Here is a 14,037-nt window from a genome sequence, read left to right on the forward strand (position 1 = left end):
TCTCCAAGTGTATAAAGATATTGTTTCTATAGTTTATATAGCATGCCAACGCCACGCTGTCCATTTAGCTGCATTATAAGCGCAACTGTTCGACTGCTCAGCTAGCTTAGGCGTACTTTAAATTATATATATATATATATATATATAACTATATAGTACTTATTAAATTAAAGATTCTCTTATAAGCATTGCTTCTGGTTAGTATCTGGCGCTAAACTAGAATACAATTTGGTTTATCCATCTATGCATCGATCTTCCATCCGCTGGCTTATAAATTCGTTTCAGTTCTGTGCGGGGCCAGGGCGCTGGGCGTGGCTGCCACAGCGCCACCGGGCGTGGCCATGCGCACTCGTTCACCCACACCGGGGCCCATGACGCGCGTGTGCCGCAGCAGACGTGCACCAGACGCGCCAGCAGCTGCTGCGCCCTCGGCTCGCATCGACCACTCGTTCTGCTTGAGCAGGAACTGCTTGACATTGTACTCCATCTGGGCGATGTCCACGTGCTGTGTGGTCGTATGCAGCTCGGCCTGCACGGAGCGCGTCTTGTCCGTGTCATTGGGATAGTATTTGTAGTTGAGTATATCACACGTGGGCTGTTCGGGGCACTGCAGCGCCGGCGAACCGGACGAGGAGCAGCCCTGCGAATCGACCGGCGTAGCTGCTGTCATCATGGTCGTGGTATAGGCCACCGGCAAGCCGGATCGCGTGGTTCGTCTGTAGTACGTGGTGCAGAGTTCCGCCTTCTTGGTCACCACAGTGGCAGCCGCAACTGCCGCCTGACTTGTGGTCGTCGGCTCGGGCAGCGAGTTGCTGGTGATGTCCGTCTTTGGGGAGAGCGAGTCCTCCGTGGACTTGCCCGCATCCGCATAGCCATTGGTCAGCTGCTGTGGCGTTGTCTTGTAGCCGGAGTCCACGCTCAGCTTCTCTATGGATATGGAGTCCATGCGATCGAGTGTGGAGTAAGAGGACTGCCGCTCCGTGCCCGAATTCGAGTCGCTGGGCAACGTGGGCTGTTGCAGCGCGCGCTGCTCCAGCTGCTGCGTGTTGTGCTGCACCCATTCGGCGACGCGATTGAGTTGCTGTCGCCGCAGCAAGACGCTCTCCTGATAGTCGATGGCATCGCTCAGCGAGCTCGAGTTGGCCGAGTGCTTGGGCGAGCCAGCAGCAGCCGCGCTAGCACCAGCTGCAGCTGCTGCTGCTGCTGCTGCAGTTACAGTTTGATTGGCAGCATCGCCAGCTGCGCCACTGCCAACCGCTGCTGGCAATGGCTGGCCCTCCAGTTGGCTGCCCTTTTCAGTCTCTTTTAGCTCCACCTGCGGCTCCAGCACCGGCTGCAGCGCGACATTCTCATGCGGCATGGCCGAGGCCTGCCAAGCATCAACAGCAGCCGCTGCATTGCTCTCCTTGGAGGTGATGATGTCCTTGCCATCGTTGAGCTCCTCGTCCAGCAGACGCTCTCTCCGCTTGTAGATGACCGGCACATGCGTCTCAATCGACTCCAGATTGTCCAGCAATATGTTGCTCTGGCCATTCTGCTGTATGCGCATGGCGCAGAGGCGCGGACCGCGATACTTGGGATTCTCCGCCTGAAATGGAAACAGGATTAGAACCTTGATTAGTAAGGGGATATATGTAATATACCTTTATAGTCTTGATGAGATTCCTATTGAAGGTCTCAAACATTTTGGCGCCTTCGCAGCTGCTCGTCTTATTGCTCCACAGGCTCTGCACGCTGCCCGAGTTAGTCGACTTCAGCTGGGAGCTGGCAGCTGCTGATGCAGTGGCTGCAGTGGCTGCTGCGGCTGCTGCGGCTGCTGCTGCTGTAGTCGCTGGCTTCGCCGGCTGCGGCTCACACACATCCTCGGGCTTAGCCAGCTGTGTGCTCGGCGGCTGCTCGGCCTCCAGCAGATTTGGCTGTGATATGCCCGCCAGCAGCGGCTTGCTGACCTCATCCTCCAGTTCATCAACGGCAGCTGCGCCGGCGCCTTCACACTTATTGAGCAGCTGCAGAGCTGTGCCGCCGCCGTCCAGAAAGCGTCGCTGATAGGCAGAGGCACTTGTGCCACTGCTCTGTCGCAGCTGCCCCAGGTTGCTCGTCTCCAGCAGATACTTCTCGGCTGCATAGGCGCCCAGATGTGTGGTTGGATACATCAGCGTCGAGGCACTCATCTTGCCCGCAGCATAGTCCGGCAGAGCTGTGCGCTCGCACAGCCTGTGGTGCCCCAATATGGGATTGACCATTAAATCATCCTTTTTGGGCGGCGTAAACAGCTTGTCCATGTCATTCAAGTCCGAGACGGAGCTCTTGGTCTCCGAGATAACTGAGTCACTGGACTTGACCAGCTTCATCAAGTAAGGACTGTTGGTCCTCGAAGGCGAATTCAGATTGCTGTGGCAGCGCAGACAGAGCTGAGTCAGCGGCTCGTTCAAGCTGCTGCTGCCAGCGGCCAGAGTGTGTGGCGTCTGTGTGGCCACCGTATAGGAACGAGAGACGTCTGCCAGCACGGTTAGATCCTGTTTGCTGCACTGGCAAGTATCGCAGTGCTTAACATCGTTCAATTTGAGCTCATCCTCCAGGAATTTAGCCATAACAGTTGGCGAAATCATGTCTGGATCAGCGTTGCTGTTGTTGGTCTTGGTTTGACCATTGAGCGTTTGGCTGGAGCTAAATTTCGAGCTGAGCTTGTTGTTGTTATTGTGGTTGATGGTGTCCTTTGTGCTGCTGGAATTGTTGTTGTTGTTATTGCTGCTGTTGTTATTATTGTTGTTGTTGTTGTTCTTCGCTGGCGTTGTCTGTGCATTGGCTGAGTTGCCATTAGTGGCGTCTGTTTTGATGAGTCAGAGAGAAGAAGCAATTTAGTAGACAATCAGGTTTGGGCTATGTTCGATGATTTGGTCATATGTAAACAGCGTTTTTTTGGCAATATTTGTGAATCATTGTTTAAAGTTGCTCATGGTGTGCAGAATAGTTGGCTTTAGTTGGGTAGATGGAAGGCAAATTTTATTACTGAGCAAAACTTGTGCTAAGGGAAAAACTGTCTTAGGTAAGCTTAAGTATTCTTGCCCACTGTTTGCAATTACTATTGACAACCCATAACTGTCTAGACTTACAAAGTTGATTATACAGATGTGTAAAAGCTAGTTGCTAATATCGCCTCATAAAGTCTTTAATAGTATTTAAAATAATCTAGAAAGCATGCTTTTTCGACGCTCACATAAGACAGGACTGGACAGGGCATCTTTTGAATGCATGAGAATTACATAGAAGAGCGATTAATACTTAATATATATAGATAAAATCGATAAAAAAATTTAAATCGATGCATCAACTTCCTAATTGTAGCATAACTTATAGCAGCTCGAGTTCAATTGTAATAAACATTTCGCATACATTTCCATTTTCCCCAATGCCTTCGACATTGGCATGCAGACACACAAACACACACACATCAAATCCTGAATACGTTTGGAATTTAATTATAAGCTGAAGCCTTGAATACCCATGCGAAAATGTAATTAGCCATGCTTTATAATGCTTGTTGCCAGAGCTATTCAACTGATTGATGTGCTACATATATAACATATATTTAAATATATATTGAATAACATATATTTATTTATATGCATATATGTGCATATCCCATATCAATTATTAAAAAATTTTAAAAATTCACTCCAAAATATTGCCAAAAAAACTTTATAGCCATAAAATATGGCATATAAAAATAAATAAAAACAAAAACAAATTGTGCCAATTATTTACAATAAATTTGAGCTGTAATTTAAACTAAAACAATAAACTGAATAAAGTAATGAAGAGCACAAAAGGTCATCAACTATTTACAATAAAAAATAATAAAAAAGTTAAGTAAATAAACGGAAAATGTGAAAATGTTGATTGTGAATGATTGCTGCACAAATTGTAATAAAACTGCAATTTAAAATCGATATTAATTGATATAAGAAGTTAACAAAATTATGGAAATCATAGGAAAATCAAAATCAAAATGGTCTACTAACACTTACCGAGGCCCCGCATCGAGTATACCATGGCTGTGGGCGGAAAGGGGCAGGGCGCTGGCGGGGGCGAGTCCGAGACCGGAAGCACTTTGTAGGAAGCTGTGGTGGCCACGCCCACACCACTATTGCTGCACTCCGAGTCCGAGTGGGAGTTGGTCTCCAGCCGCATATAAGCCGAAACTTTCGACTGTATGTCAATGGGCAGCTAAAGTACAAAATGAGTTATTAAACCGGCCTGGCCAAGGCAGGGGAGAGAGAGAGAGAGAGAGCGCGCCACTCACCGAGGACACCTTTTGGGGCACAAAACTGTCCGGTTTGCACTGCAGCAATTGTATGGCAAGACTAATGTCGGCCTTGTAGCGTTCCTAAAAAAGAGATGAACACAGAAAGAGACGGAGAGTATGAGAGAGAGACTGAGATGGAGATAGAGATTATGTGTATGAGTGAAAAGAAGAAGCAAGCAATATATCAAGATAAGAGCGTAACAGGAAGTTGCGGCCTCATCTCTCTGTGTGTGCGTGTGTGTGTTCCCCTTTTGACACTTTTCGTATGCAAATGTCAAATATGTTTGTCGCTGCTTTTCTGCTCTCTTTTTTGCTATTGTGCACCCTACACATGATGCCATGCATCCTACTGTTAAGCCCCTACCCTTCCAAGTTTCCCGGCCATTTTCCGTTTGGCAACCATTGCTCAGCTTCTTAACACATTGTTAAACAAACTTTTTGCTGTTGCTTTTGTATTTCGGTGTCAGCGACAGCCTCAAAAAGTTTACCTCTTCCTCTCTCTTTCTCTCACTTTCAGCCCGCGTCACTCCCGCCTTTGTTTTTGTGGCTTACAGCAAACTTTAGATGGTTCTTAAATTTTACAAATGCGCTGCACTCGAACTTGTTAAACAACAGCAACTGCAGCGAGCAACAAACGCAGGACTAGCGCAGGCAAATGGCATTACTGCCAGTGTTGGGTAACGTCATAACACGCATTCTTAACACTAACTGCATAAGTTTAGAATTTGTTTTCGATATTTATTTTGTTTTTCAATTTGTTTTGAGCTTACTTTACAACTTATTTAAGTCTACTTAAATTGTCTTTAAGCGTTATTCAACACTGTTGTATAAGAAATAATTATATTTCGAATACCCACCTATGTTTTAAGCTGTGCTTAACACGAATATACATTATATTTCTAAAACAATTTTAAAATATTTTTTACGCGTTACTCAACACTAATACGCTCCATATTAAGTTTACTTTTAAAGTCCATTACTATATAATACGCATTTTATATATATAACTTATTTTTAAACATAGTTAAGACGAATCTTTATTTAAGCGTTACACAACACTAATGCTGTCCATTCTATATTGCATTCATAGCGTATTTACAGGGTATAGCGGCACAGTATCAGTACTGCATTCCTCTGACCTACATTACATTTGTACAACCAACAAAAACAACAACAACGTTGCAGAGACAAAAAGCGTTGAGGCATTTCGCACCGCGTTTACCAACACTTACACGCCATGTCACGCTGCTATTTCGTGTTGCTTTCTTTCTTTTATTTTTCTATTTTTTTCTTTTTGTTTTTTTTTTTTTTTGCATTTCTTGTGTTCGCTTCGACTTTGCCGTGCATTTTCATGCCGCATAGCTGCAAAATGCCGCCGCTTGCATTTTATGCGCCTCATTTTTACTCCATTTTTGCACTTCTGTGCCGCGAATTGTTTTTTCCCTCTTGCAGTCGTTTATCCTGGTATTTTTTATTGTACCCTTTATATATATTGTGCGCTTGCAGCGATTTCTGGGCAGAAAAAAATGCAATGAAATAAACTCCAGTATGGCATAGTGTCATTTGCAGTAATGGGCATGGCATGCCATAGACTCCTATATATATGTATGTATATATCCATTTGAAGGGTATGCCAGATGACATACATATATGTATTTACGATTTATATACTTATATAGCGTGCGCTTAAAGGCCAACCAAATTAGCTGCAATAATTGAAAACTGATTGACAGCGCACGATATCGAAGCTATTTGAATGCCAGCGATTCAGATTTTAACAATTGAAATAAATCTCAATCGAGTTTTATTGAATTTATTTCCGTAATATAATCAAATTTAAGCCAATCAATTAGGTGCTTCAAGGTGATGCGAATACGTTAATGATAAATGTAAAGATATTGCGGAATTATATTAAAATATTTTAATATAGTTTAATTTACTTTTTAAATTTAAATATTTATTAAAACGAGTAAAAAATAAATAATTAACTCAAAAAGTTAACATGCATATGCTTGCCATACGTAGTCTGTTACTGTTACGTTACGTTAAGTTAACATTAACAGCGTTGATTCATGCTTAAGAGTCTGCTGTACAAAGTCTTATACTTATGTTATTTTAAGAGTTGTTATAAGAGTAGCACTGTTCTAAGAGTTAAGCTTGCCTTAGTTGCAGTTACTTTAGCTGATGGCAGGCTAGTACTAAGCCAAATATTATTTGCAGAATTATGTTATGCTTATGTTAAGTTAGCATTTCTCGCAGTTTCAAGCTGTTTAGCTTGTCTTCGCACGTCAGACCTCTGTTAAAAAAACGTATTAACATAAGTGTTGACTGTAACTTAATATGATCAGCGTAGTCTAATGCTTTATAAAATAGTTTCAAAGCAGTTTTTATATTATTCTAGAAGACTTTCCTATATTCAATTTAAGTTGACTACCTGAGTGAACTACCACTACACGTTTACCTGAAATTCGATTACATATATGCATGACTCTATTCCCCAAGTGCAGTATGCAGCTGGCGCTGCTCTATATTGTGTTCAGTTTATGGCCGCAAATCTTGGGGCGAGCCTTCAATGGGTAAATTTACAGCTATGCAGCATCGAGCCGAGCAGTTGCCATCAATCCACATTCAGGCTCAATAACATTGAACGACGCTTGGCGCATGATGCAAATAAATTGTTCAACTTTACGTGCTTTAATGAAGTGAACGAGTTGCCAACCCACTTACCCGCTCCCCCCTTCCGCGTTGTTTGAGAGCTGCAAAAATTCTTCTGGTCCTTTGGACAATTGAGCTAAATTTAAAACGTGCTGCGGACTTAGCCAGCGAATTGGATCGCTTTTAATTAAACGAAACGTTGTGGCGCATTGAGGGGCGCATTTCGCCCGCATTTATATATGCAGCAAATGCATATTTAACAGTGTGTGTGTGTGTGCGTGTGTGTGAGTACTTTATGTGTGCGTGTGCATGGACAAGTAATAAGGATAATTGATTCATTAGCGCATGTTTCGCATTGTATGCATTTAATTTGAATAACAAAATCCCCTGCAGCTGTTGGCATTTAAAAGACTTTTCTAATCAAACATCATCAATAGCGCATTGATTGCACTGCTAGAGAGTGATAGAAAGAGAGAGCGAGAAAGAGAGATAGAGGGACTTAGCGAAGTGCCAGCTTTTGCCTGCTTTGCATGTGGCCAAAATTGCAAACAAAAAGCTTAAGGGTTTTTCACATTCATCGGCCGCAGGTTTGATTGCCTTTTGTGCCGCTTGCCGCTTGCCGCTCTCTTTTCCTTGCTCTTTTTCTCTATTTCTTTTACTCTGGTTTTTCCACGTTTTTCCAGTCCAACACGATGGCTGTGCAATTTCACGCTTGTTTGCTGACCGACGACCAACTGACCGCAAGCAAAACGTGGAACCACATACGATTGCTGCAAATGGAGCTGGGGCTGAAAGGATATAGGTGGGGATAGGGTCTAACTCGCGCTTGAAGTTCGCTAATAGAAATGCTGACACGCTAGACGACGTTTATGTAGTGTATATTACGATCACGCGAACCAAATGACTTTGAGAGCCTAAAAACTAAACAGATTATAAAAGTCTATATTAGACTAAAAGACTGAACAGCTTATAAAAGTCTATATAAGACTAATCCTTATGCAATGTGAGATAGACAGAACAATTTTCCATTTACCTGTGTAGTATAAAGTTTGGATTAAATATATTTGAGAAGCAAATTGAAGCTTTTTTATGGAAAATAAATTAAAATCAGAGCAGCAAAAATTGGAATCATTAAGACTTTGAATGAGACTTAAGGCTAACGAATGAATTTAAAGGGAGTTAATAATGATACAAGCTAGAGTTTTGGCTTATGTAAGTTAAAGGAAGGAAGGAAGTAAGTCTGTTTTGAGAGCTGCGTTTAGAAAATAGAAGCTGAAATGGATTCAGTAGTAAAACCATTCAGTCAATGACTTAAGCTTGTCTCGAGCTTCACAGATAGCACCCATGTGGGTGAACCATACATAACTTTTAACAGTTATATCAATTATAATACAATTTCCTAATCATTTCACAGTCATTCCACTCCACATAATTCCTGGCAGCTCTTCGCCCCACTCGCCGCAGCTGCCCGCATAAACCGAGCACAACTTAAGCCTTGAATTGAGTCCACATTAAAGTGACGTGACATTTGAATTCATTTAGATTAGGACATGGCCTACATATTTGCTGTGGCATTGCATGGACATGTGCACATTGCCATAGAAATTGCAGCTCAACCCAACGGAACGGGCGCACATTACGTATGCGTAATATTTTGCGCTAATTAACGCGTTTTTTGATGTCCATTTACGTGACTAAGGCCCTTTAAAGACCACTCAACCGCAAAATCAAAACCACAAATGCCAACTAAATCATGAGAAAATTAATTTTCCAGCAGCAACAGCAACAAAGGCAACAACAACTACAAAAGCAACAAAAGCAATTGCATAGCAAATTAAGTTATGCCTGAGCAAGGGATGCAGCTGCAGGCATTGCACCTTGCTGGCGAGGGCGTGGCAGGTAGAAAGCGGCTGGCTGGCTACTATCTGAATCTAATTAGTCGCTCAAAAGCTTTCCAAGCGGCCCCAGCAACTAAGTAAAGCGAAGCTGCCTGACATTTATATGCGGCAAATGGCGTTGCCTCGGGGACTCAGGTTGTGGCACAGGCTCCAGGCGCTGCAAATTGTGGAGTCAACAAAATGTTTGCATTATTGTTTAACTGCTGCATTTGATTAACTAATTTATGCGCTAAGTCCAAGAAAATGAAGAGAGCGAGAGAGATAGCTCGCTCGTAGCTCCATTCAAATGCTCTCAAGGGCCACACATCAATTTGCCAACTGGCACATAAAGCACTAAGATGAAGTAGAGCGGGCACAACATTGTGTGAACAGACAGAATGCACTAAACGCTGCTCAGATCTGACCAAAATTAGCATAAGCATAAACATTAACGAGTGCTCAGGGCTGGCTGTGTGTGTGTGTGTGTGGGCCAAGTCAAACATTTGCCAGTGCATTAAATACACCCAATTGCGCATACATACGCAGGGATAACCGAAACTAACCCAAGCTACAATTCTAAATACACACACATACTTATCCGATCGACACATAACAATATTTCAACTGTGTGTGGGCATCACAAAAGTCACATGGACTGCTGAGCCTTGTTGTGTATTCAAGCAGTATGCTAACCCACACACACACACACAGCTGTGTGGGGGAAGGCCATTGTCTAATGCCGAACGCAAATAAAAATGGGCTAAGCGACAGATGTGAATGGGTTTTGAAGCTGGCCGGACAACGGACTCAATGTGCGCTTGTGCGTACCAAATTTACAATTTACATTTTTATTTCAACAGCAACAAATATGCGACACATGGCAGTTCAGGCTATAAGTCAGCACGAGAAACAAAACATGGACAGGAAATGGGAGTTGAGAAATTACATAAGCTGAGCATAAATTACCAAATATCAAATACTCTAGTTATAAATATTTTAGTTACTTAGATTTATGTAGATAAGGATTGTTTGAAGTATTTTTAAAGCCCTTATAATCTTTTAAATATGTAAATATCTATAGATCTATATATAGGTATATTCATAAATTGACATATGATAGAACTATAGAAGGAGCTGTCTTAGTAAGACTAGTAAAGAGATCTAAAACTATATATATAGATTATATATATATATATAGATTTAAACCTAGCTACATTGATCGAGTATATAAACGTATAGATTCTGATCTAGATCTAGATAAATGAAACTAGTATATTGATCTATAGAGCTTTATCTAGAACTAGATATATAATCCCAAAATATATATGGAACTATAGATCTAAAGGTCTTGATGCAGATCTAAATATATATCCAGTATATAGATAGTATCTAGATCTATAGGTCTTTAGTAGATCTCTATACTCTGCCAGCTAATTTTATAGTTCTATCACATCTCAAACTTTGAGTATGTGCTCTAACTTCAAAGACCTAAGCTCACACACAATCAGAGCTAAACAGGCTAACAAGTCCCTCAAATATGGGAAGCAATGTCTGTATCAGATCCATAAAATATTTTTTTATGAAGCAGACTCTCAATATTATAATAAAATATATATTCATAGAAATTAAATTAAAATGCAAGCTCAACTATCAATAAGTTCTGATAGCTAAAGTTAACAAAGATTAAATCAAAAATATTTTCGAAAGTCTAAAAGTGTCTAAAAAATCGATAAAAATATAAATTTTTTATTTATATAACATAAATATAATTTTGCTTAATTTCACAGCTAACACACATTTATTATTATACATCTCTGACGTCTCAGCTTATTACAAATTTTTAAAAGATCTCATTTAGAATTCAAGCTATAATATCATTGCATTTGATGCTTGTGTTAGTGTGTAGCTTAGAGGACTTTATGTCACAGACATTTCCATAAACCAAAACATGGCCCAGAGATGTGTGTTTGTTTCTGTGCGTGGGTGATTGGGATAAGCAATGCATGCTAAAGCGAAACTAAAGCCAAATCATTGAGAACTTCTTCCATGGCGCATCATTTATTCATCACGCACATTCAGCATGAAAGCTGGGCAATGCTCATATATTATATGCCCCACACCCCCACACACCCCACACTGGCCATTGCATGAGTCGGTCAATCATGAAAATGGTCATAAATATGCTGACTGCTTGTTGTTGTTGTCGGCCTTACGGGGGCTGTTTTCAGTTCGATATCAAAGTTCAGGGTACGAATGTCTAAAGTGCGGAAGTTTTTTCATCTTTTATTTGCTTCTTTTTTTGTATTTTGTCGTACCACCCCAATCAGCGTGTGTCCTGAGAGTCCTTCTGATTTATTTAAGTTTTTTTATGTTTTGTATTTTGTTGGTTTATCTTTGAGGCTTGGCCACAGAATGTCAAGCTGCAAATCGTTTCTGCTGCCAACATTTTGGTTTCGTTTTGCATGCGCTTAATTATTTAAATAGTCTTAGCAAATTGTTTGCCCAAGGTCTTAGACAATCGATTGCTGAATGGCTAAAGTGGAGCAAGGAGAAGCTGGCAGCAGGTGTCACAGCTAAAAATACCCTGTGAAGGAAGTAAGAGTGGAATGAATAGAAGCTGCTATACAGGCAAATGCCTTCACTCAAACTAATTGATTGAGTATTTCCGTTTTGAGAAAGATTTGGATTGGATGTAAAGCTGTTGATAGTAAACGGAGACAAAATACCCTGTATATGCTGAATGATGAGAAAGAGTGATTCTCTTCACTCATGTAAGCTGTGATTTACCCTGTAAAATATTTCATTTTGCATAATACATATCTATAAAATTTTTAGCTGATACTTGCAGAGAAGAGCTTAAATTTATGAATGTTTTTAGTGGGTTTCTAAGTTTAATAAGAAAATCTTTCTATAACATATTTAAAGTGAAATAAGATTTCTATACAATTTCCCACATTTTCATAGTGTTTTCTGCCTTCTTTAATATTTTTTAATAAACTTTTCTGTCGAACTATAATTGAAAAGAATTTAATCCGCCCAAAATTGTAGTCCATAAATTGTTCTCAACTCTCAGGTTCGATGGTTCGTTTCGTGCGCATTTAAAAAGAAGAAAATTTATAGGAAAACAATTTGTTAACATTATTTGTTTGCTCGCACGCGTTCGCTTTGTTTACAGTGTGTAAATAGAAAATAAATGGGGCCATCTAAATTTTTATCGCGAAAGCAGAGCAGAAAAAAGAAAAAAAAAAAAAAAGAAACGAAACTGAAAATAAATAAAATGAAAACGAAGGAAACTCAGGTCCAGTTCCAGTTCCAGTTTCAGTTTCTTCACCTGTCAGCTTCGCTGCCTTTTTGCCAATGCCATTTTCTTGGCCCAAAGCAGATGTAATTATTTTTAATGAGCACCAGCAGAAATTACACATCAAACATGTTGTGTGGGGCGTGCAAGGGGCGAACGGATGTGTGTGTGCGTGTGTATGTGGGTCGAGCAAGTTTCTTAAAGCCAGGCAAATTACAAATTTTAATGTTGACCAAAACAACAAACACGACTCGAACAGGCAAGTGACTTCATAAAATAGCTTAAGGCTGACAAAAGAAAAACAAGCCAAAAACTTGCAATTTAATACAGCTACATGTGTGTGTGTGTGTGTGTGTATGTGCTGTTGGCAGTGTGTGCATGCGCACTAATTTAAGTCTTGTGTTTTAATTAAAAAGGGACAATATATTTGCATGAAAGCGCAGCTGACAGCAGGTCATAAGGCAGCGCAGGACAACAGAGAAGCAACCGAGCAGCATAAAGCCCCAGGAGCAGAGCAATCAGGCACAGACGCACCACATGTGTGTGTGTGTGTGTGTAACAAAAAAATTAAAACGACGGATCGATAAAAAATAAAGCAGATTTTCATAAAAATGCGCTTCAATCAAATGGGACGCTGGCCAGGACACAGCTGCTGGTAGGGGTAAACAAGAAGGGGGGGGGGGGGGGCGCGTCAGCTTGTGGGCGTCACGTTGCGTAAGCGAAACGTGTGCGACAACGGCCCCGAACGCAATGACTATGATGCCTGGCGATGAATCATGCAGCCAGTTGGCGCCAAATGCCAAAACAATGCAAGCCAACCAGCCAAGCAACAACAAATTTATGATTAACAACAACAAGCTGGCAAGGACATGCTACACGGGCAATGGCAGTGGGGCTGGGGTTTCGTTACATGTAACGAAAATCGGGCGATTACTTGGCAGTAATTACGTAGGGAAAGGCGCATACGCGGCGTATACGCAATTGAACAAACAACGAAAATCATGGGCAGCTAGAGGAGAGGCGGGGCAGATTTATGATAAGGGTAGGGGGTTAACTTAACATTTGATTTTTAGTCGCACAGAGCAGGGGTAAGAGTGGCACAGAAATAAATTTATTTGCGTGTCAGGCTAAAATGCGAAGCATGAAAACAATAAAATGCCAAAACGAGAAGAGAGAAAAGCAAGCGAGCATAAAGTATGTGCATGTGTGTGGGTGTGCGTGTGTGTGTGGTGTGTGTGCGTGTGCGTGCTGCAATTAGTGTAAAGTGTTGCTGTTGTGGCGCGCAACGGCAAGAGAATGGGATAAGCTAATAACTTATGTAAATGTCAGCTGCTGCAAGGAAAAGCCGGAAAATCAGAGAAAAGTTTAGGCCAAAAGGTTGCCAATAAATCGAATGCCAAATCGAGGCAGTCACCACATGTATTGAATAATTGAGTGTATTAAGCTAAGACATGCAAAGCACTTTGGCCTCCGATTGAATAAATAAATAAGAGAGCAAAAAAAACTCTAAAAGTGAACAAATTAATTTACATATATATTTAACTGTATATTTGCTTTAACTGATTGATGGAGTGACTGATTGGTTAGCTTAGTTAAGTGCAAGTGTGTAGACTGGAAAAGTCATAAAAAAAATCTTAAATGCCTTTTCGATATTTCCATTGGATTTTCTTAAAGTTCAATTTTTCAGGCTTTTCATTATTTATTTTAAGCCTAAAATCTTTGCTAAACATGTCTATAGCTGCCTATGCCCCTAATCCTTCATAACTAAACGCTTAAGCTCTTATGACTTTAGATTCAACTTCTGTTCTTATGCCAAACACATCATCATGGAGTGTATATATATATATAGATATCTATCACATCTCCGTTCTTGGCTTCATCCCTTGCTCTACACACATCCC

General features: G+C 41.2%; 1 protein-coding gene across 2 annotated transcripts in view; it reads right to left on the reverse strand.

The window, feature by feature from the left end:
* Positions 1-191: 191 nt before the first annotated feature.
* LOC111601566 (serine-rich adhesin for platelets) overlaps positions 192-14,037 on the reverse strand; it is a 40,189-nt gene continuing 26,343 nt past the window's right edge. Inside the window, exons 3-6 of one of the 2 annotated variants that reach the window (XM_023318213.2) lie at positions 4,304-4,387; positions 4,029-4,227; positions 1,644-2,827; positions 192-1,588 (exon numbers count right to left, since the gene is read on the reverse strand). In XM_023318213.2, coding sequence (XP_023173981.2) covers positions 269-1,588; positions 1,644-2,827; positions 4,029-4,227; positions 4,304-4,387 — 2,787 coding nt within the window. In that variant the 3' untranslated portion in view covers positions 192-268. Of the gene's footprint in view, positions 1,589-1,643; positions 2,828-4,022; positions 4,228-4,303; positions 4,388-14,037 lie in introns of both variants that reach the window. The other variant, XM_023318212.2, reaches the window with a different exon arrangement.

The sequence above is a fragment of the Drosophila hydei genome, unplaced genomic scaffold (assembly GCF_003285905.1).
Source record: "Drosophila hydei strain 15085-1641.00,03,60 unplaced genomic scaffold, DhydRS2 tig00008128-arrow-arrow-pilon, whole genome shotgun sequence".
Lineage (NCBI taxonomy): Eukaryota > Metazoa > Arthropoda > Insecta > Diptera > Drosophilidae > Drosophila > Drosophila hydei.